The sequence below is a fragment of the Pyxicephalus adspersus genome, chromosome 9 (genome assembly GCF_032062135.1).
Source record: "Pyxicephalus adspersus chromosome 9, UCB_Pads_2.0, whole genome shotgun sequence".
In the NCBI taxonomy this organism is placed as follows: Eukaryota; Metazoa; Chordata; class Amphibia; order Anura; family Pyxicephalidae; genus Pyxicephalus; species Pyxicephalus adspersus.
The window spans coordinates 40,647,472-40,672,927 of NC_092866.1; the positions used below are offsets into that span (position 1 = coordinate 40,647,472).

The 25,456-nt window shown below is 36.5% G+C and overlaps 1 protein-coding gene across 3 annotated transcripts in view; it reads left to right on the forward strand.

Moving 5' to 3' along the window:
- The window catches only part of EPS8L2 (EPS8 signaling adaptor L2), an 84,826-nt gene that overhangs the window by 47,218 nt on the left and 12,152 nt on the right, over window positions 1-25,456 (forward strand). For all 3 annotated transcript variants that reach the window (XM_072421666.1, XM_072421668.1, XM_072421667.1), the window contains 8 exons: window positions 9,496-9,657; window positions 11,073-11,219; window positions 15,699-15,778; window positions 18,112-18,230; window positions 19,137-19,216; window positions 22,399-22,525; window positions 24,319-24,407; window positions 25,114-25,188. In XM_072421666.1, coding sequence (XP_072277767.1) covers window positions 9,496-9,657; window positions 11,073-11,219; window positions 15,699-15,778; window positions 18,112-18,230; window positions 19,137-19,216; window positions 22,399-22,525; window positions 24,319-24,407; window positions 25,114-25,188 — 879 coding nt within the window. The remainder of the gene's footprint in view (window positions 1-9,495; window positions 9,658-11,072; window positions 11,220-15,698; window positions 15,779-18,111; window positions 18,231-19,136; window positions 19,217-22,398; window positions 22,526-24,318; window positions 24,408-25,113; window positions 25,189-25,456) is intronic.

Here is a 25,456-nt window from a genome sequence, read left to right on the forward strand (position 1 = left end):
AATAAAGTATATTTAATTTTCAAATAATGTACAAGGTAAAAAGGAAAAGTATTATATATTTTGCTAGCAAATGATTGGTTGATGTCAACACAGCTTTATTATATTTGCTAACATACACATGAAAAGTACATTATCATGGTGGTTGATTTACTAAAAGACTAAAGCTATGTACACACACTAGATTTCTATCACTAAAATCAATGACCATTTAAGATCATTTCCAGTGGCAGTAGAATAAACAATCACTGTACACACAATATTGTTCAATTCTGTGAGGAGGGAAGTGGGGAAGAAATAGGATGATCTGTCTCTAGGATCTCTAAATTATGGGATCGCTAAATGAACTCTGAGGATTGCTGTACATATGACTTTTCCTCTGAGGTGACAAGTTTTTACATTTTACATGTGTATGCAGCTAAGGGCTCCTTGCAAAGCAAGAAAATGTTAGTTAATAAAGTAAAGCTGTGTTCCTTTTTTAATATCCACTAGTGTGCTAGCAAATATCATATTTTATTAACTTTGCACATGCTTGGGTATTTTAAGAGAACATGACTTCCTCTTGACAATGACTTCCTCTCTCATAACCTTATCACAAACACGGCTCCAAGACTTTTCTAAAGCTGCCCTGACTCTCTGGAATGGCCTCCCACTTCCTATTCGGCTTGCTCCTACTTTCTGCTCATTTTAAATAGCACTCAAAACCCATCTTTTCAAACTTTCCTACCTTAGTTCTTCCTTCTCCTAAAACCCTTACCACTCACTCACCATTCCATATCCCCCCTCCTATTGTGTGATACTTCCTCCACCTCCTAGATTGTAAGCTCCTCGGGACAGAGTCCCTTCCTCCTCCTGTGTTACTATCTGTATCTGTCCGTCATTTTCAACCTCTGTTTAATATACAGCGCTGCGAAATATGTTAGCGCTTTATAAATCCTGTTTAATAATTCCAAGAGAACATAGGTTCACCTAATTCACTAACATTCAATTTGCTTTATGAACAGCCTTTATTCTTTTTATAGTTCAGCCTCTAAGATTAGCATTGCTAGAAATAGAGGTATGTCATGGGAAATCCATGGGAAATCATTGCATGAAGAGCCCGAGCATGTAAGAAGCAAATCTTGCTGTCCCTATGTACAAATATCATTGCAAATAATACAAAAAATGGTTTTAAAAATCACACTGATAGGATTATTCATATTGCATGTAACCATATGTAAAAACACTGTGCTTTGTATATCTACAAACTAATACTGTTATATGTTGTCTATGAATAAGCACTATAATGTTGTTTGTCAGGGTCAGTCGCACATCCAGAAGGTCAGTGGTGAGCATACAGGAAACAGCTAAGCGTCTCTGCGCGGCAGGGTGTGCTCAGCATTCTCAGCGACACAGACACACAGGTTAGACTCAAAGTTCAGAAGCTTCGCAACCAAGCCACTCCTTTAAATGACACTGAATTGTTTAAAGGTGACATGAAGAGGTGACTTGTGTAACAAGTGACAAACAAGGCCACATCAGACAGATTGTCTGATAGCAAATATTCATTTAACATTTTCTCCTTGAAAAAAAAAAAAGAAATGAAGTAGCTATTCAATAACAGATATGATGTAAACAGCCAATGTTTGCATCAGCTTGGTTTACAGATTACCATCTTTCTTAGTTATAGGCTTAGTGGAGCTCTATGCCAATTTTCACAAACCCTCCTATCCACAAACTAATAGAAATAAAACTAGCATTGCAATGCCTATTTTAGTCACTTAAACCCTAGTTTAGGTGACCCTTTGCTCCCCATACTATTTCCCTACGGTCTAAAAGAGGAGCGATCATTCTTCAGGTGTCCATGTCAATGTTGTGTGTGATATGGACATATATCCTCAATGGCTTAAAAAAAAACATGTAGATGGGTTATATGGTTTAGGTTGGTCAGAAATAGGCTTTAAATGTGCACAAGCTCCATGATTAACTGGTTAATATACCTATCATCAGTTCTTGCTAAAATGTAAACCGAATTGACAAGGCTTTGATACTATCCTCTAAGACACTGCTTTGGAGGATAGTACTGAAACTGAACTTTTTGACTTGAGGTCAAACAGTGATAAAAAAAAATCAATAGTATGGTGCACATTTAGAAATATTAATTGTGATTAGAGGATTTCTGCATGTTAAAAAAAAAGTGCACTTATCCTTTTTAGCCCATTTTACCTGACATAACCTCAACACAACACATTGGGCCTGATTTATTAAAGCTCTCCATGACTGGAGAAGATAGATTATATGGGAGAATCTGGGAGTTCCAGCAAACCTAGATACCCATAGTGAGAAGATATCTTTCTTTTGTAAAGAAAATCCCCTCTTAAGCTATGCAGACATGCTAGAATATTGTAGCCCAAGATGAATGATTGTAATTGTCCAAGGTGCAAATCTTGTGTGTATGTATGTATGTAAACAATGGTTGGGAACCACCACTGTCCAATCCCATGGAGGAGGATGCAGTATTGAGAACTCTAACTTGTCCTTCTCCATCTCACTTCATAGAACTGAGCAATGCTTTGTTCTGTTTACTCTACTGTCACTGGAAATTAATTAGAAAGATTGTTTCCAACAACAGAAATTTACTGTCTTTTTGCAGCTTTAGACAGTTTCCATCTGCAATCAGAATGAACATGAGGTAAAATCCAAAAAAAAGTTGTGGTAGTCACCAGAACAGAAATGAAGGAGGAATCTTGAAATGGGAAAACTGTCAATGAGGGGTATTGCTTTAGAAATACTTTTGGAAATAACCTGAAAATATACTTTTTGCCTTGAATTCCTTCTGAAAAATAGTCTTTCACTTCCGGGTATGAGATTCTTCTTAGGGACACTTAGGGTGAACGTCATGAGTTTCGTTTCTCTTGTATTTGGCAGTGACAGCTTATTTCATTGGGGTTGATTTACTAAGGAGTTTAGGCCGGGCCTCTAACAAGTGAATGATCACTCTGCAATGGATATTTCATTTAGCTTAGTAAATGCGGTGAAATTTAAGTTTGCAAAGAATACCCAATCACATGCAAGGAAATCTAAAAAAAAAACTAAAATTTTACTAGTAATTATTTGGATGGTTGAAGTCAGCAGAGATTCCTCTCGTTCACTAATCCCTTGTATCCCTTTCAAAGAGATAAAGATTTTGCAAAGTGAACAGCCTATATTCTTTTAGTAAATTAGCACAAATAATCTATTTCTCTAACACTAAGGTATTTAGCAGGTTTGCGGTACTCCTAGTGTGCATTGTTGTGTTTAACCTTTTTGTAACTTTAATTAGATTGGGGTCTTAATCATGCTATTGCTCTATGTTGGCACATGCACATTATCCTGCACCATAACACACATTTTCTTGAGGCACCCTATCTATATTTACATAACATTTATTTGTGACAGGGGAATTATAATCTCAGATTCCAGCAATACAAGCAATTTATTAAACCGAGAAGAATATCTCGGAATAGTAGAAAGTCAATTTTTCTACAGACACAACAAAAGCAAGTGTCAAACCAGATATAGCCTCATATACCTAAATCTACCACCTTCAGAATGGACTTCCAGTTCCTGTGATTCCCATTCCCAATATAAAAAAATATCCCCTACTTTGTATTCCCATTTTAACTTTAATATATTGCATATATTTAGTATAAAACATAGAAAATGAAACTAATAAAAAAGGGATAATGGGAGAAATTGGAAGGAAAGTCATATCTGAGAGAAAACAGTAGACAAGAAGAACGAAAAAAGGTGGGGAAAGATGAGGCTTGAGTAAGGTTGAAATCAAATGTTGTGATGAGAGTATTTAGGATTCCATAACCCCAAAGCTCAGCTACATTGAAATATTTGAAAAACAGATCAATAAGTCGGGTCAGGGTGGTGCTTTTATTCTGAAGAGTTCAACAATTCCATTTAGTCCCTTGGACTCATTGAAGGCCGGGAGCTGACTAACACAAAAAATCTCCAATAATCACCATATAGTATTTTTGGCAGCATAAGGCACCATATATTTAAGTATTGTTCTGCAGATTACTGAAAGGTGCATTGGGGTGCCGTTTAGAAACAGATGGTGTTAACAAGCCCTTTCGCTTTACCCAGGTTTAGTAGCAAAGCCAAACACCAACATATGTATGTTAGTAACCCTGTAATTCAGCCAATGCTGAAACATTATACTGCCTATACAGGTGTATTATCAGAATAAACAAAGAGTGTTTCCTGACAACCATTTACATCAACATGCTAAAACACAGTCTTATCACTAAGGATGCTGAACCACAATACCAACAACCTGGCAGATTTTTATGCTCTAGGATTGCTGTATATATTATAAATGTACACTTTCCTGTTCACATATTTACTGCCTTCAGTCTTATAACTATAGATCTACCTTAACTATTTAATGTACCATTTAACTAACAAGTTAATAAATACCCATTGTTTATCAGCCCATCTGAAATATCACTGAAATTTGGGCACCAATACAAAGTAACAGAAAATATAGCTATTTAAATAATTAGTTCCCAGTGGATTTCTGGCCTGATAAATGAATACAGAAGAGATAAAAGAACGCCCAACTTTAGCCAATTTATATTTAGTTTTGAAAAGGTCAAGGAAGAAGTGTATCCTCTATCAGGTTTCTTTTGATTCCTTCTCACTTTTTATCAGGACTCAACAAGCATGCAGACATTTTCATCATAGAATATTGTCTATGCCTCATTGGGACAAGCAAATATCCCTCCCCCATTTTTTTAATTTTAGAATTAGTTAAAATCTTCCCAGTTAGGTTACAGACATATAAACAGAAATTTTTCCTAAAATAGAAAAAAATGTTTGTTGGGAGTTAGGCCTGTACAGCTGTTTTTCTAGCAAAACTTAAAAAATGCAAAAAAAAAAGCAACTGTTTGCTTGCATTATTTGATTCATTCTGCATCTTCCCCTGCTTCTGATTTTTTCGTATACGTAGCTTTTTTGTTTTTATATATAGTGGTTTTGCCCAAACATGGCTGCATTCACGGTGTGTATATGTCAGGTTCACTTTAAATTAATTTACCTGATTATAAAAAAATCAACAAATAACTCGGTTATTGTTAAGTCTAATATTGCCATAGTATAGACTGGTTATGTTGATGTTGTAAAGCTGTAAGTATACCTTTATACACGTACTGTTAGCTTGAGCATGGCGTTTAGACATGTATAGGCTTTGTATATGTAAATACCTGGTAAGAATATATTTTATGACTATGGGACTGCTTTGGAACTGATTTACCTAATGTGATTTGCAAGAAGATTTACAGGATTGATGGTTTGGAATACATTTTAAAAAAGCCCAAAAGATCAGTCAAACTTTGCCTTTGCTTGTCAAGAAGATTGAAGTATTGTCTGCACATAGGGGTGTCAGCCCCATTTTGGCACAGTCATTTCCAGAACCAATAACTGTTATTAAACACATTTTTACTAATTTAATATTGAATCTAATGCTTTACATATCTTATCCTGCATTTGTTTAATGCACTCAACAAATTAGGTTGTGAAATCCAAGTAATGAAAGTTTTTGGTAACATACCCTTAACCTCAGCCCAAAACCTTAGTATAATCCCTAGACCCCTCTCCTTACCCACAAATCTAAAGCTTAACATCCTGACCAGTGTTGCTTCAGTTGAACCTTGGGGTTCTTCCAGTGGTTGCTAGGGGTTCCTTGAGCAATGAGCAAATTGTGCCTTTCAGGTCAGTTTAAGTGACACCAATGATATTTTTGGATATCTGTAAGGGTGAGCCTCTCCTCAATGGCCAGCAATATATTGTGAGAAGATACATTCTTCTCACTGATCACCACACCAATGTACTGTGAGCTGTGGATATAGAAGGTATAGCAGGGGTTTACTGAAAACCTGAAAGTTATTTCAAGGGTTCCTCATGTAAAAAAGGTTGAGAAAGGCTGATCTAGACCCCAAGACCAGTTCTTGCAGAGACTTACCTGGCAGTGTCAATACATCCTACTAAAATATACAGCTGCCATTGAGCTACATTTAGGACACAAAGGCATTGCCATGAATTATGTACAATGTGGTTACAAGCAGGATTTAGACTTAGAAAAGGTTGTGATGTTAGTTTCCTTTGTACTCCACTGCTGGTATAAAGGTCAGCATGCATGTATTGTCTCATGTTGTGGGTGATTTCAATGCAGTTGCATAATAAAATGGCAGTGAAACAGTAAACATGATTATATCTGATCAATAGACACTGGGAAATGACTGGACAAGTTGGCAAATTTCAGATAAACTTTTATTTCACTGATTGATTAGAGATAAACCGTAGATGATTGACTTCAAGCTTGTTCCTAGTCCTTAAAGTTTTTTTTTATGTATGGATTTTTCACTTCAATCTCCAACTTCTACAGTTTCCCTAACCTACGATATCCAATTTTCTAAAAAGCTCTAAACTACTACAATACAGACTTCATATATTTGATTTTTTATATAGACCAAGTTGTATCATGTGCTGGCTTACTATATTTCCTGGGGAAGTGTATTATAGGTTAGTGTAGATCAGGGGTAATAATGCCAGAAACCCCAAACGACTCTGCAATTTTAACAAAGTAGAACTATAGAACTTTAGGCTTGTTCCAGTAGTTCCATCCCTGGAGGATGGAGCAGACCTTTTCATTGTTAAAACTTACCCCAAAATGGAGCTTAGTACTTAGAGTTGTCATCCTCCAACTTCCCCTCTCAATGCTTTTTCACCTGACTGTCATACAGAACATCAATCTTCAACTTTTGTGAGACAAAATACCCTTTTTAGGTTTAATGTAATTGGTTTCAGTGCGTTGACTAAATCAGTTTGAAAACTTAAAATTGATATCTGCAGCTCAAGCTTTTTGCTGAAGCCATCAGAAGACAAAATTAAGGGTTTGTTAAGGTTTTTAATCAACTGGAACGTAATTACTGGAGCCATTCCAGAATCAACAAACATCTAGCATTGCCAACCTTAGGAGATTGTTTATAATACTTTATCATGCATTGTTATCGGAAATGCATGTTATGTTTGTAAATTAAAGCCATGAAGATATGGAACTTTCCAGGGATAAAGGTGCAGGAGGCTTTTTCCTTTTTGCAGTTAAAAAAGTGCAGCAAAAGAGGACAGGAGATAAAGTTGTAATAGTTAAAGCAGGCTGCCATTGGTTACTATTGTGAAGATCATTCTTTCCTTGTCTAAAAAAAGAATTGGACACAAATTCAATGACTAGTGTTGACTAGAACAATTGTATGTGGGAAGAAAAAATTTTGAAAAAGTTCCTAAGATTAAACGGTATTTATAGTGCAATATGGGTATAAGAACCTTCTTTATTTCATCCGAAAGTGGACCTGGGAGATTATGTGAGCTGCCATTGCTGAACTCTTTCCAAAGAATGCCAATTGCCTGGATCTAAAGCTGATATTTTTCTTTCAGTAGTTTCAGTATGAAACCTTGTATTTAATAAAAGATTTTATTGGTTTTAAACTATAAACCTGAAATAATCGGCCTTAAAAGTCCCATACTTTTGGATCTCTACCTATATTCTATTTGTCCTAATTGGGGATGTGGCCCTGGAATTATTTACCTAGAGGGATCTCAACATTTTCTTAGTTTCAGTTTCATACTGATACAAGCATGCAGAGAACTGTGGATCTAGTTGTGTGGCAATTAGCTGAACACTTGAACTGTATAGGCTTTCTGGGTCAAGAATTCAGAAGGTTTTAAAGGCATAGAATCATAACGCCAACCAGATAAGCTGTATTTTTTAGAACCGGGTCCGAGTTAGAACTGAGAATTTTTTAGAACCGTGTCCATGTTAGGACCATAGCTAACTGAATATAAAGATGTAATTAATTAAAGGCTCTAAACGGACAGTATAAGGAAAAAAAGGTCAGGTTTTGGGTGTCTTCACAACACATTTCACAAGAGCAATGGTTCCGGAGGCTTCTGTGGATGGAGGATAGTTTATGAAAAGATGTGACAATGGAGAAGTACACAAGTTTATATCAGTGCACACATGAGGCATGGTTTCCACAACATTGGAATTCCACCTTAAGTTAGAAAATATCTAATTGAAGTCATATACTTTGGTAGCAAATCTGAAAAAAATAAAAATCAAGGTTGAAAATCCTGTAAAACTATATATTCTGCTTAATTTCTGAGGTCAACCTCAACTTTATTTTAAACACTTGTATGGCCAATACCTACCTTCTTCAATTTGAATCCCATCCATAGGTGCTGATGACACATTAGGCCTGATATTATTAAAGCTCTCCAAGGCAGGAGAGAATACACTTTCATCAGTGAAGCTGGGTGATCCATCAAACCTGAAATGGATCTAGTCCAGGACTCAAAACATTTGCGAAAAGCAAATTACGTTTAAAAAATCCATTTCAGGTTTACTGGATCACCCAGCTTCACTAATGAAAGTGTATCATCTCCAGCATTGGAGAGCTTTAATAAATCAGGCCCAATGAATTTCCTTCAAAATATTTGTTACCAAAGCACAGGTACAATATATTCTACATTTTGTAATTATGCCCAAAATTAATCTCAGATTTTCTGCCAATGCTCACTTTCCAGATGGTTAATTTTTTATTCATTATGCTTCTGGGAACATAGCTGTCTAAAATAAACAATGTAACTTTTTTGTATAATGAATGTAATCTATTGTGCCTCTTTGGTATATTCTCTTCTTTGAGTATAGTGTGCTTACTGCTATATAAAAGAATTGGAAACTGTTGCAGAACTGTTAAGGTTGCATCTAACTTGATGCAAATGGTTATATAAGAATGTAGGTAAACCTAGGGAAGAGGTCACCCCAAAGCTGACTGTGCATTACAAAGTCGTACTTGGAACTTTAGTTTTGTTCTTGATACTAGGGCTATGTCATTCTGCCAACTACTCTGCTTTATCTCTGGAAGCAATTTACAAATCTGTCCTGATGAATAGTGGCTGCCAATATTAATCTCATAGCCATTTCCGACCGCCATGCTAATCCAATAGTATCAGTAATTTATGAGTCACTGACTTGAAACTGCTATACAGCTCTGAATGCTAGTTCCAGGCTAGTGTTTTACAATGTACTGAAACAGAAGAGAGCCAGGCAACTAGCATTTTCAGTGAGAAAAGCATCCCCCTTAATTTTTTTATTCCAGCACAGTCCTTGTTACTGAATGTTCAGCTATGTTTCTGAATTAGTGTATGGGACCAGATATGTCTAGTTATTTTTCAGTATGGTAAAATGATGAAAACTATGGCTGGGCTGTCAGTTTGCCTATTTTTGAAGAGCACCTAACGTTTTACACAGATGTATGTACGTACATCAGCATGATTACATTCAGCTGGATTTTTCATTACAGAAAGAATTTAAACAAAAAAAGAAGAATAATATAGGCCAATTGCTAACACGTGATTTGCCAAGCTAAAATATAGGATTCAGAAAAAAATATTTTTTATGTCTTCTAGCATCTGGCTACATTTTTGATGGATAAAAGTGATTCTCTGGGCACAGTGGATGAAGCCATCAAACGACTGATGCACCTGGAATCCAAGGATAAAATCTGGGCCCAGGAAATGGTTCTCCAGGTTATGAGCAACTCCATCAGCCTTCTGGACTCTGGTACCCAGGTATAGTGTAATTTAATATATGACATTAATTTACCTTAAAAACCATAGCTTCTATTTCCATAACTTAAACTGGGCTCTGACTCAAGCTGACGGATAAAGATCCATTTGTTATAGGGGGCCTTAAAGTGCCTGCATGTGTGTGTGGGTATGTATATATATATATAAGTTGGCATATCTGCAGCAGAAGGTACGGTTAGTGAAAGTGTCTGTACATACAAATCATTATTATTTATAAATGATAAACAGCATTTATATAGCATTAAAATAAGTCGGACAAGCTCCCAAGAAAGTGGGAAAGAACTGTGGAGGGATTTAAAGGCATAGTACAGGAATTTGAAGGTGAAATGGAAGCCAGTGTAGAGAGTTGCAAAGAAATGCAGCAGAAGAGGAATGGTGGGAAGGATGGATGAGTCTGGCTGCAGCATTGATATTAGATTGTAGAGGAGAGAGTCAGGTTAGTGGAATACCAGAGAGGAGGATGTTACAGTAGTCCAGACGAGAGATGATAAGAGCATGTACAAGGAGTTTGGTGGTCTCTGGGGACAGGTAGGGACAGATTTTGGAGATATTGTACAAGTGAAAGTGACAGGACCTGGAAATGTTCTGAATATGGGGGGTAAATGGGAGGGAGGAATCTAAGGTGATGTCAAGACAACGTGCCTAAGAGAAGGGATGAATAACAGAAATATGTCGGGGAGATTAGGAATTTGAGGGGGATGATGATGAGTTCTGTTTTAACCAGGTTGAGTTTCAGGTATCGGTCACACATCCATGATGAGATGGCTGACAGGCAGCGTGAAACCTTATCCAGGACTGAGGGAGACAGGTCAGGGGTGGACAGATAGATCTGAGTGTCATCAACATACAGATGGTACTGTAAACCAAAGGAGGATATGAGACTACTAAGTAGGAAGGTGTACAGAGAACCGGTCCAAGGACTGACCCTTGAGGGAACACCAACAGGGAGGAGAGTAGAAGAGGAGGAATTACCATTAAAAGAAACTTGAAAGGAGCAGTCAGACAGGGAGCTGTTTCAGTGGAATGAGCAGCACGAAATCCAGATATATGGCATTGATATAGCTTCATCCCTACAGCTAGTGTTGCCAAAACTTTAACCTGGCCCTCAATCAAGCTGAAGGTGGCTCAAGCACCCATCGCATTGGGATGACTGAAAATGTTTGTAGATGTGTGCACTCTAAGGCACAAAAGCAGAACATGCATGGTGATACAACTATCGTGGAAGTAGTAGTTTATTTGTTGCCTGAAGATAGCAAAATGCATGGCTATATACCAAGGGCTAAGATTGCGTACAGGTCATAGGGGTGAAGTTAATATGTACACTACAAAGGAGAGAGATCAATACTACAATGTATATTAATACACACCCATTGATAATTATTTCTTTTCTACATTAGGAAGAGTTGGAGAATTTACCTTTGTCCATCGTCCATCACTGCCAGAGTGTACAAGGTCCACCTCGTTATCCACAAATCCTCCTTCTAGTATGTCAGGAGCCAGAGCAGAACAAGCCTGACATTCACTTCTTTAACTGTGAAATGGAAGTAAGTATTATAAGCTTTTTATCCTAACTTTTCTTGACAGTATCACTAAATATTATGTATTGCAGCTCAATAGGGTTAATTTACTAAAGGAATAAAGAATGTTCACATAGCAAATTAAATTATCGTTTTATCCTATTGTCTTGCAAGGGATATTTTGTTTAACTAGTAAACGAGATAAAGCTCTGCTGTCTCCAACCATTCAATCATGTGCAAGGAAAAATCTATTTTTTTATTTTCTTGCACATGATAGGGTACTCTTTGCACGATGAGCTATCACCACATTCACCAAGCTAAGGTAATTATTCCTTGCAAAGTGATATTTATTTTAGTACGTCAGCCCCATATATGTGAAGAAACCTTGACACACAAAAAAGCCACTGCTCTAATTTTTTACACTTTAACATAGTAAACACTTTACTTTGACATTTTTACATTGTGGTGCTACAGTACATACCATATAAGTGTGCGTTGATTTTCAATTAACAAAGAAAGGAAACACATCATATTGCCCATTGTGCATTGAATGAAATACCTTGGTAACAAATTAGAGTTGCTGCAAGACTGAAAACCTAACCACAAATCCATCATTCTACCCGCTATTTATTTTGTCTTCTCGTGAACTACAATTTGACACGGATCATGAGAATTTAATAATATAAAAAAAAAAAGGAAGTGCTACATTTTCAATACTTTCTCTTTTCAAATAGTAACTCATGAAGTTTTAGCAGCTCTATAGTCTTGTTCCATATTTAACATGCAATAAAAGTTTATTTTTGTACTAATGTGTCAACCTTTGATGCCGATAATGATTATTCTATATAGATAACAATATTATGAAACTTTATTGTTTTATTATTCAGACATGATTTAATGAACAACCCAATTTCTGACAAAGGGAGGAGTCAATGCTGAGAATGTGAGAGGAAGAAAAAAAACGGGTTGTTCAGATATGTTTTGCCTGAGCAGTATTGTTAGGTTAACCAGTGCTTTATGCATGACAAAACCTGTTTATCTTTAAACAAAGTTACAATGTCTTTGCAAAGAGCGTCCCCCAACCCACTTACCTGTCCTTCCAAAAAGCTCATTGCTCCTCAACTGTTGGAGAGAACAATTGGGTATTTGGGTGCAATTAGGTATAGGGGGCATGTGACCTGTTTTCTAGAAATGGTGCCCAGGCTTTGCAGCCAATCACAAGGCAAAAGAACGATTACATGAACGGAGGAGTAATGTCACCTTGCCTTTCAGTTGCTTACACAGCCAAAGAAGCATATAATAGAAACATAAAGAAGGAAGCTTTTAAGGCATCATATAATACCCACAATTCACAAACATAACATAATGCCAGCAATACTTTGTTTCAATTTAAAAGTTAAAATCACATATCTACAAACATATATATCTCAGCAAATGTCTTCCCAAAAAAGAAAATGTAGCTATTCATTTGCAATCTCAATATAATGATTTATCTACGCGTTTCACAGATTCTTAGTCCGCTTCATCAGGAGTCACAATAAGATCTATGATTCCAAATACAAATTCACAGCATAGTATAAAAATATCAACAAAATTTTTTTACTAAAAGTTATATTTTTTCTTAAATCAAACTTACTAAAATTGCAAAATGTTAAAAAAAAGTTAAAGATCATAAATTTAGGGCAGACCTTAGGGTCTAGCTACGCTTAGATCTGTGCGTTTCCAGTGAAGCCATTGTTAATAAAAGATTAAATACCTTCACTCTCAATCTTTTGGACATTACTCAATATTAATTATATTATTAAAAGTGAACCTGTGCTTTGCCTGTTTAAGGAAAAGTAATCAGTTTGTTTATTACCCAAGCACCCCTGACTTTCCCAGGTCCCACCAGCCATCCTGACTGCACTTGAATGCTAGAATACCTAATGCTAGAATAGGAGTGAGGGTAAAGTCCTTGTGTAGTCTTCAAGCAAGAGAAAAGTATGGGCAAATAACAGTTTTGCTTTCTGAAATATGACATGACTTATGAATAGTATCAATTTTTTTAATACGTTTAATATCCACAGGCACAAGAGAACAATTGAAGGTCTGTGGGACCATAACCTACAGACTAAGGCAGTAAACCCTTTCTTTTTTTTTTTTTTTTTTTTATTTTTTATTAGCAACCAATAAAAACAGACAATTACAGAACTCAAACCAGTATACACAGATGGGGGGGGGGGGGGACTCAAAGCACCCCCAGTAAAAAGGTACAGACTCCTAGAGCACATGTAAAAACTCAGGTTCAGTTCTATGATCTACATATTATTGAGTTATCACATCTTAAAAGCAGAGAATATAACATAGCACCTTTTCCAATAAATAGCAAAAGCAAAATGTCACTTGGCAATGGGATGCCTGCAAATCTGACCACTGAAATGCCTAATAAATAGGTCAGATGTCCCTGATAAATGTGAAACTAATATAGCCACTTTATAAATGTTAACAAATTGCTTTTAACAAAAAGCAAATGAATGAAAACCATTCTGTAAAGTACTGTATATAAAATGTAAATATAATAAAACATCAGTCAAAATTAACTACACAATCTATGTTATTTAGTTAATTATTACGCTTAATTATTATTATTATTTCTTTAGCTACAAGTGTATGATTTTAAATGATTGTTTAACAGCAGGATCCATGAAGTCTGTACAGCTTATTGGCACCACCATCTGGTTCTTTGTGGTGGTACAAATGTGATTCAAGTAGTTTTAAAAGGAAAAGCTGTCACAAGAGACATGTTGGGTGATCATTGCTGACCTATATATTATCATTCTTCCATTGAATAACTTTGTTCCTACTGAACTATAGGTTGTATATGGAGGTTCTTCACTATTCTGTTGGCAGGGGTGTAGCTACAGATCATGGGGCCCCACAACAAACAATTTATTTTTTTTATGCCCGAAGCAACCTCTCTCTTTAGAATGAGGCTGTTTCAACTGTCACAATACTGCCTTAGGGTATACCTACAACAGGATGTGTAGCAACAGAGCTGTCATCATAACCTGTAACCTACTAGGAACCAGTTCTACAAATATAGGTTATCGGAGGAGGGTAAAGAAGATCAGCAGTGCAGGAAATCAACTAATAACCTTCACTCTCCAACTAGCAACTCTGTCCTCAGTCCCATACCCGAGTATTATATAGTATTATACTAGGAGTCAGTAAAGAAACTAAAAAAAAAGACAAGTATTAGTAGAAATATTTCTTTTTTTTATGTTTTCAGCTAAGGAATTAAGATAAGTAATTACAGTCTGATAAAGACTGGATTAGGTTACAGGGTTGTTTTAGGTAAAGGCAATAGGCCATATTTATCAAAAATCTCCAAGACTGGAGAAGATAGACTATAATGGGGAAACCTGTGGGATCAAGGAATACATTTTTTAAAAATCATGTGCTCTTCATTTTGGGTTTGCTGGATCACCTAGTTTCTCCCATGATAGTCCATTTACTCCAGTGTTGAAGAGCTTTATTAAGTCTTTACCTACCTCCATCCTACATAACAGGCATGTGGGCTTCTTTGGAAGTTGCTATTGCCACTGCGTATTGTGCATTTTATAGCTACCTGTCAAAACCTGCAATTACAATGTCTGTCCGAAGGAAATCTTCTAAATTAAGACATTTTTTTTTTACCTCTGAGATGTGAATAAATGCAGAGGGTTGCAAGGGAATTTGATGCTGAAAACTATAAAAAGCCATGTCCCAATAAATAATAAATAAATAAATGTCCTTTTACACACATTATATCATGCCCACCAGTAATTGGAGTACCATAGCACACTCTTATGGTAAAGACGTGGTTTATGCAAACCATGGAAACCATTCAAAGGACTAGAGGGTTTTGCCACCTAGACCAAAGGTCTTCATTTTTCCTGTTTAGGTCCAACAAATGGTGAGTTTTGTTAACTGGTAATGACTGAAGCACAGGGTTGGCATTAGTGCACCCTATCCCTTTACCATGTGCGGTAATCACTTGCCAACCATATTCAATACAAAGATTTTCTTTTTAAATAAGCCCATACTGAAGGAAATACATGAAGGAGTTGACATGTTGGATAAATGTTAGTTGCTTGTCTATTACAGTAATCCAGTGGTATTAGTACTTCCTAAATCACTACCTGCAGTTCTGGAATTCTGAACTCTTCCTTTTCACTCGGTGCATGCTCTGTCTGAATCAATGTTTGATCAACAATTATCCACCATGTTTGGAGCAAGGACAGCGGTGGCAGCTTCAATGTTACCTGGATTACAAACTTTAAACTATGAATTATTAAATGACAGTAATTTTTTGACAAGCAATCAGAATTGTCCCTGTACTTGTTTGAGCTTTTTAGAGTAACCTTTATTTTGAGTTCCTGTTTAGGAAATAATAATTAATAATAGGAACATTGTACTGTATATGGCTGCATGTCATACCTTGTTAGGTTGTAGAAAAGTAATTATTGTGATCCATTTTTTTCACAGGCTGATATGGTCAATGCAGATATTGAAAGTGCACGGGCTGACATAAAACATGGGAACAAAATGAGACCCCAGACACTCAAGTGAGTATATATAAAATTATATTTGTGAATACAGAACACTGATGGTCAGATTTCTGCCTATATTAGAGTGTCAAGTTTTATATTTTCATGCCAGCGATTGACTATTGGGGATTCTAGTTCTTTCATGACCATAATCCAGATCATGTTTTCTCTATGGCTGTTGTAAAAAAAAAAGAGAAATGTATTTTATAGTGATCACCCTTTAGTTTTAATGTGGTCAGTTACTACACATAAATTATTTTTTTTGTGTAAATGTTGAGCAGCACCTTAGTAACAAATGTAAGGCATACTTTACAAGCACAATCTGATTGGTCTGAATTCTCAGCCAACACAGTCCATCGCACAAACAGCACTACATCTGAATAAATCACTGGTACTATTTTTTCATGGTGTGGGATAAATACCCGGGACCTCAGGGAGACAATTTGGGAACCAAAAATAAATATCCAAATAAGGACAACATCTAAATGAGGTCATTGTCATAGGTACTGGAAATAAAAAAAACAACGGTGTGGTTATACGGTATTATTTAAAAAAAATAAAATTCAGTGCATTATTACGAGTCTCTACTTGAATAAATCTATTTGACTATTAAGCTATGTGACATCAATCGTTTATCAATAAATTGATGGTACATTAAATGATAGAAATCAATGACAAGAATCAAGTCAATGTTTATATTAATTGATCTATGCCTAGCATAGGATGAGCATATCTTTCACATGTCCCTATGCCAGTTTTAGAGCTGCTTTGTCATTCCATCTTTGTTGGTGAAAGTTGTAAGTTGTATTGTAAGTGAAAGCAAAATACTTAAATTGATAACACAGTTATAAAATGCAGGCACAGTGATTGTCACAAGGTACAAGGTTGGTATTTATTACACCCACTTGTAGGAAAACATATTTCTGCTGCACAGTTCCTCCTTTCTCTGCAGTGTGTGTAGTGTCATGTAGTTCATCTTAATTTTACATCTTTCCACATCCCTGGTGGATTATATTTGTATTTACACAGGGCACGCCATTACAGGGATATGTACAATGTATGTTTTTATAGGGCAACCTTACAGCAAAATAAACTGACAATCTGTTTGGAGCAGCTCCCTGTATTAGGCAACTTTAGTGCAGGATCCTACTTAGTAATTTGTCCATTTTAGAACATGGATATGTATAAAAAACTACGGTCTTATCTTCATTAATATATTTCTAATTGGCAAAAACACACCTGTGAGGTAACACATAATAAATAGTAAAAGTACAGAAAGCAAAGAGATTTTTTTTTTAAGTTGGCAACTTGATATGTATTAGTTGCATACATGTACATATAGGCATCACACAAAAAAGTCATAGAACAAATGTAATATACGGTTCCACACAGAGCTAATAATCACATTTTTTTTTTGTTTTTTGTAGTTTTGTGTGTTAAAGAGAATAAAATGTTTGCTGACTTACTTTAGGTGATTAGGTTAATCCTAGCCCTACCGAGTTCTCTTGGTATAATATCAGCAGGAGCTAGTTGAATCCTAATAGGGAAATCTGCCAAAAGACTCGACAGGCAAGATACATCAACGCACAATCCTACTACCCCTTACAGGCTGTCAGCAGAAATCCTACCTATTTCCCCTTATTTGCTCCATTAACCTGTTATACAAAAATATCTAGGTATGGAACAAACACCTATCCTCCCACAACCTACGATACCATTTTCAGACCTGAGAGAGGTCCTAAGAGTCCTCCTAGGTAGCTTGAGCATAGTTACTTATATCAGAGCAATAGAAGCAGGTCAGGGTACTCCCATAGATCCCCCAGATCAAGTAAACATTGTATATACCCAAATATAAAGCAAGGTACCTATTAAGGTAAAATACCGGAAAATACTTTGATTCAAGTGTCCTCCTATAAAGTTTGTAACAAACTCATCTCTCATGGCGATACAGCACTACCTGCTGGTGTGAGCTCAGTATAAACCGAGATTTTTTTTCTAATGGCAATTTACGGGAAAAAATATATACAGTATCTCATTTATGGGTACTTTAAGGTTCTAAACATGAGGTGACATTGGAATTTCCTGTGGAGCCTAAAGCATAAGTGGTGTAAAACAAACAGGGGCCAGAAATGCAATACATGACTTCCTATTGCTGTTAGAGGAACATCCAGCTCTATAAGTATATTTATGTTCGTATCACCTGACTAGTTCTTTTAGAGGCATGCTATCAAAATTCAGATTTTTGTCCCCCTATGTAGACTCAGAATAAATATCTTTTTCTTTTTTTTTATGGTTCTGTGAAACAGCATTACCTCTTTTTGACCATAATGAATGTGTTTTTTCAATTGTAGGATTAACCAGGAGAGAATCAAGCAAAGAGAATCAATCCTTCCACCTGCAACTGCCCCTAAACCAGCCTACATGGATAACAAAAATCGTGTTATGTCACCACCTGTAGCCAACGATATTGGTATGGCATCATTTACAACATTTTACTCTAGGCAGCACTTGAAATTTGCATTAAATTGCACAACATTTCTTTTATTGCAATTTATATAATTCTTGGAATATGACTTGATTACAGCCTTTTGTAATCCTCTCTACGCAGTATTTGTACTTGGGTGTCTGTTATATACTTTGCGTCTGACATCCACCCATACTGACAGGGAGCAGGCTGACTGTAGAAGAGCGAGAACATGTGGCCTTAAAAGTCTTTTGTTGCTCTTTTACTGTCCTCTTGCTTGCTACGGTAGAGAGGTGCCCAAACTGTGTGTAATAATACAACAGAGAAACGATAGGACTGGTTGTGCATCTTTGGGACTATATAAATCTCAGGCTTAAATGCTAAGAAATAAAAATCCCTTTGCAAGCAAACAGCCCTCATACATATTTCATGCAGATATATCTGTTGACCTGGAGTTCAGCTTCATCCCGCCCACACATTTTGCAATTCAATTTTACAGCCGTAATGTAGTGCAGTGACCTATCTATGTAGGTTCAAACCAAATGCATTGTACAGGTAGGTCCTAATAATACATAGTTGTTACCAAATCAAAATTAGTTTGTACAGAGATTGTATAAATAGATTGTAATAATTGTGAGTTGCTGCATTGAGTAATTCAACAAAAGTCCAAAGGGCACATTTAAAATGCCAAAATCAAACTATTAGGTTTTACTTTACGGAAGTCAGATAACTAAAAGGTGAATTCTGACTTTTTGCCATACGGAACATGCTTGATCATTTTTTTATGGTCAAATTTTATTATTTTTGTTCTGTTGTGATTTAATAAATTATCTTCTTCATATGATAAATATCTGCAGCTTTTGTTTTCTCCTGATAATAACATATATTTTTCTTGTACATTTAATTTGTCAGAATTTGATCCAAGAAGTAACATCTCCCAAGAGCAAGAAGAATCGAGGGAAGCGCTGGCAAAAAAAATTGAACGAGAAACAGTACGAAAACTATATTTTGGTGTTGATTATTAGATAACACTGCACAACAACAATTTTGCTTACTGGGAATAACACGTGATTTACATGATATTGAGTTTGCTGATTCCAAATCTGCAAATCTGAACTCAGAATTTGCCGATCATGTACAGATTTTAAGTTATAGGGGTGCTATAGCGGTTCAAATGGTCGGTAATTGGGTAATGTATTTTTACATGGGAACATTCTAACAGTTGCAGCTACCACTATACCTGCTGCCGCCTCAGCTGAATCACTCCCCCTGGTGGCATGCATGTTCAAAGAGCGGCTGGGCATGTCAGGGCAAGTCAGTGAGCTCACATGAGAAATAGGTCGTTAGTGTGAAACCATCTTATTGGATAGTTCAGCTAGGCCATAGTGGGTCTGTTTTGAACTAAAGATGAGTAGGCGCAGCTGTGTTAATAAACCCGGACAATTTTAGCTATATTTGTGCCAATATACCCCGTGTGATCAACGCAAGAACCTAACCAAGAGGGTGAGATTTGCATACAAGTATTACTCTGGATGTGAAATTGGAGATCAGAATAAAAGCTGGGCACCTCATATCTGCTGTCAGGTGTGTTATGTTGGCCTAACACAATGGTTGAATGGGAAAAGGAATAAAATGACTTTTGCTGTGCCTATTGTTTGGCGTGAACCAAAAGACCATCACTCGGACTGCTACTTGTGTATGAATAAAATTGCTGGGTTTTCCAAGAAGACTATGTCAAAAATTGTCTATCCTGATTGTGAATCTGCTCTAAAGCCAGTGCCACATGATGCAGAGAATCCAGGGCCAGTCCCTCCTACATCTGTTGTTACTGACAATGACATGTGATGAGGAACAGGAGGATGATGTGGATGTTAGTGAATGTTATGAACCCCAAATTGAAGAGGTTAAGCCACATTTTATAAGCCAATCAGATTTAGATGATCCAGTAAGGGACCTGTCTTTGTCAAAGGAGAAGTCTGAACTGTTAGCCTCCAGATTAAAGGAGTGGAATTTGCTACAGAAGGGAACGCCAACTTCACATTTTCGTGATCATCACACAAAGTTCACAGGTTATTACAAGCTGGAAAACAACATTTTCTTCTGTACCAATGTGAGTGGTCTGATGATGGAGTTAGGTTGCGAATACATACCAGAGCAGTGGAGATTGTTCTTAGACTCAAGCAAAGCAAGTTTGAAAGCCGTATTGCTGCATAAAGGTAACGAAAAACCTTCTGCTTCTCTTGCTCATGCCCGAGGGAATGAAAGACATACGAATCCATGGAGATCATTTTGAAATTGATTACCTATTCAGAATACAAGTGGAACGTTTTTGGTGACCTGAAGGTTGTGACACTCCTTCTTGGCCTGCAATTAATATATACAAAATATATGTGCTTTCTGTGTCTGTGGAACAGTTGTGATGACAGCAACCATTACAAAGTGAAAGAATGGCCACCAAGGCCTGAACACACTGTTGGCCAGTACAACACGAAGCATAAATCATTCATTGATTGAATGATTCATTCATTGATCACATAAATCATTCATTGATCACAGAAAGTTTACCTTCTGCCACTTCATAATAAACTTGGAATAATGAAAAATGGTGTTGTTGCAATGGATCGTGATGGTATGGGTTTTCAGTATCTGAAGGACAAGTTTGGAAAAGTCATAACAGATGCTAAACTGAAAGCAGGCATTTTTGTTGGTCCCCAAATTTGCAATTTGATGCATGATTCCACATTCAGAGACAAACGCAACCCACTTGAACTTGCTGCTTCCGATTCATTAATGCTAGTTGCACAAAACTTTCTGGCCAACCAGCGAGCTGAAAACCATGCTGAACTCGTGAACAACATGCTAACGGCATACCATCAACTTGGCTGCCGAATGTCACCTAAAATTAATTTCTTACCTTCCCAACTGGACTTCTTCCCACAAATTTTGGGTGATGTGAGTGATGAACAAGGGGAGAGGTTCAACCAGGACATTTCTGTCATGGAAACAAGATATTAGGGCCAATGCAACCCCAACATGGCGACCACTGCTGGTTTCTGCAACGGGAGACAGTGGAGAGCCACAAACGCAAAAGCAAGTGCATGAAACACTTCTGAAGTGTACATGTGTGTTGAACAAGGACTTTAGTCAGACAAGGTGAATTATGTGTAATTGTAAATGTTGTTGCAACATAAAACAATGTTTTTGTAATGTCATGGAACTATGAGGCAAAAGTTAGCTATGTATAGAGATTAAATAGTAACTGCGGAATGAGGGAATAAAGCTAATCGTGTCTATATGCATAATTAACTTAGGATCCTAACGTCCTAGGCAGAATTGGACTTCAGATTTGGATTCAGCACTCTTAATTTAGTATAGGACACATGGTTTAGACCAAGTAGCAAAAAATATTTATTTTTTTCCATTGCAGTGAATATTAAAAATTAGATGCTACTGGGCGTTACAGTCACATTTTCCTTTTATTGGGGCACAGTTAAAAGGCAGTGGAAGGTCTCACTGTTAAAAAACAAAATACCATTCATCTATAAAGCACATTGGTGTACTTTACAAATGTTTTTCATTCCTGACTTGATTTGGAAGTCTTTAACAAAGCCCAATCAAATGACTAGGCTCTCATCCAATTATAGTTTACTCTCTACAGCGTTGTGCAGAGCGTAGCACTCCATTTGACGCTGATAGCTCCACAATGCTACCTAAAATTTATGAATCCTAGTTAAATATATGTATGAAAAAAATATTTGGTATTTTATTTAATTACAAAGTAAAATAATAAATATAACACCTCCCCTAGACACCTGGGTACATTGTTCACACACAGAGTGATTTTTCTTTTGATGGACTGGATATAAAGGAACAAGCTGACCAAGGTGGTTACCTGTATGATGTCACTCTGATTCAGAACCCTTATCCCTTTTTAGCCAATTTTTATTGGTTGATAGTATTTGTTGGATGTCTTAAAGTTGGCAGTTGATGTTTTGACATTGATGGATTGTGGTCATAAGTGAGGAGGTCGATATTTAATGAAGTTGCCACTGAAAGAATAATTTGATAGTTTGGGAACAAAGATTGTAATTGCTTTCAAAGATGAAATTTTCTAAGAAATCATAAAATTTTGTTGCATAATGTATTTTGTAATGAAATTGCTTCTCTATTACAGCAATGCTTAAACTGCACATTGGACGACATAGAATTTTTTGTGGCAAAACTCCAGAAAGCAGCTCAAGCCTTTAAGGACCTGAACCAAAGAAAGAAGGGTAAAAAGAATAAAAAGAAAGGACCAGCAGGTAATCCTCTATTTAGTGTTGTGTCACTGCCCTGTTCTAGACACTGTTTCTAGTTTTCACATCAACAGGTTACAAAACTGGAATGAAACCAATTGGGGGATGTTGTTTGCTTTTTTTGACCTCTTGTTTTTGTGTTTAAAAGGGACATCTGTCACAAATCTAGAATTTTAAAGCTGAGTTTTAGACAGATAAAAGTTTTTAGGTAAATATTTTTTATAAAAGTAGCAGCATGTGATTTAGTAAAAGTCACTTGCAGGGGCTGGGGTGTATGAGGACGATGCAGCAAAAGGAACTAATCAGTTCAGGTGCTAATCATAAAATGTGGGCATTTAACAAGACAAAGCAAAGTGAAAGAGTGATGAGCTTGTCATAGTGGTGCATTTCCTTTCACTGTCCAGTAGCGGTCTAAAATGGGACCAGAATGATGTAGGATTGTAGGAAGTGGGTTCAATTATGTTGGCCATTAGACAAAACACATCTAGCTCAGTGGGATGCTCAGTGAGACCTTCCATCTCAATAAAAACTTGTAGGGAATTTTTGGGGTGTGTTAGGTAGAGCCAAGTTTTACCCTTATAGAAAAAGTCAATATTTGCAGATGAGTTTTCTGTGGATTTTCTGACCTCTAAAATGTAAACCTCCCATTAGAGGGTATTCCTAGTTTATGTTTTTTGTATTTATTTATATGCTCAAATTGCAAGGCTTTTGATTTTATTTGGAATTTACTACACATGTGCACATAGCACACTAACTTTCTTCTAACACACCACCCCATATCTCTAAAACATGGGAGTAATACCATTACTAGTAAAGGTTGGGGCACCTAAATAATCATGATGGTCTGATTCTGTTACTAATATGCAATCTCATACATGTACCTAGTAGTCTAATATATATGCCCTGCTGGCAACCATTTTGGGATTGTGAAACACCTTCACGCACAATGGCATTCATTTGCTAAAGAAGGATTTTTGACCTTTGGTACCGTGAACTCATGTTCGTTTTAACAAAGTCATATACTGACTGCAAAAAAGAAAACTAACTTCTCCTCTAATAGGGTATCAAAGTAAACACAGGCGTACTTCATTAAAAGATAAAATAATTCCTTTAACATGTTTGCTTTAAAAGTATAAACTGCAGAGATCTAATGATTGTATAAACTATATTGTTGTTTAAACCAGAAGTCTTAAAGCCTGGGTAGCTCTAAAATACAAATTATGACTCTAGTTTCTAATGTCACATTTACCCCCCATTGATTTTGGCCCATCAATATCATAGGCAGACCTACTGACTAATAGTGAGGTTCAAGATGGGGTTTCTTGTTGATAATATAAGATGGGGCAGAACCAATCCCAACTTCTAGGACTAGTTGTTTCAGTAGTTGTTTTACTTTTGAAGCGCACACAATTTTGGGGATACAAGTGTGCTCTATAGCGGTGGTCGCCAACCTTTTCAGACCTACGGACCACTAAATGCCCGGACCCTGGACCTGGAGGAAACTTCCCCCAGAGTGAAGTCATGATGCCAGAACCTGCCCACTCTTCCATCGCAGGCTCAGACCTGCAATGGAAAACACAACCTGACCACCACCCTGAGCCTACCATACGGGAGATGTCGGAGCCGCGGACCAACAACATTTCCGACCGCTGCTCTACCGACCGCTACTCAACTATGTCAACATAAAAGTTATCCATAAAAGTTTTCGACAATCATATATTTGCATATTACATTAAGTGGTTTACAACTTGGATATGTGTAAATAAATTAACAACCTTTTTTGCTTTTCCAAATCACAGAGGGGGTCTTAACATTACGGTCTCGGCCACCTACTGAGTTGGAGTTCATTGACTGTTATCAAAAGATCAAGCTGGCTATCAACCTCTTGGTAAAATACATTATATATATTATTATTATTATTATTATTATTATTATTAATAAACAGGATTTGTTTAGCACCAACATTTTAAGTACTGTACAATAAATAGGGGTAGGAAATGACAGACAGATACAGACAGTGACATAGGAAGAGGAGAGGACCCTGCCTAAAAGAGCTTACAATCTAGGAGATATATATAGATATCAATAATGGAATGCTTATCTATCATCTGTAAATTCTAAAGGAAAAAGATACCGGTTATTTTTACTTCTAGGCCAGAGAAAAGTGATCCGGGGAAATTCATGCAGAATCTCCTAATTTCTTATTATAGTTGCAGGGAGCTTATGTGGCCTTCAGCATACATTTAAAGCCCATTGTACCTTTTTGTCAGACAAATAAAAACTTTCAATTGTGTTCATCTTTGTACACCCAAAAAAGTTTTCAAAAAAAGTTTGTGTGTATATAAATTTATATATATATATATATATATATATATACATATATACAAATTGAGCTTTACAGGGAGCCTTAAAGGGGACATCTGTGCCAGATACCACACCACTAATCGCCCCTTCATGTGAACATGTGGCACTTTTGCTTCAAAATTTTAGTCAGAATTCTTGTTCTTACCAATCTTTGATTTTCATTGCTCAGTTGGACCTAAATATATCCTTTGATTTTTATTTTCACTTGTTTGCATAATGTTCCTTTACAGGCAAAGTTGAAAAAACATATACAGAATCCTAGTGCTGCAGAGCTAATTCATTTTCTCTTTGGGCCACTGGAGCTGGTAAGCTATCAAAATATACTTTTTGCCTCGTACATTTATAAAATCGTGAGCATCAGAGTTATTTAAGAAAAGGGGTTTAGCCAGCTTACTCTGTAAGGGATAATACGCTTAGTTTAGTGAAGGTGGTGAAAATTCACTTTTCAAAGATCACTCAATTACTTAATATTTGCTTGAACATGGTTGGATGGATGAAGTCAGCAAAGCTTCTACTCATTCATTTAGCTAAGTGAATTGTTTCTTTTCTGATAATTCGATTGGTTAAGTGAAC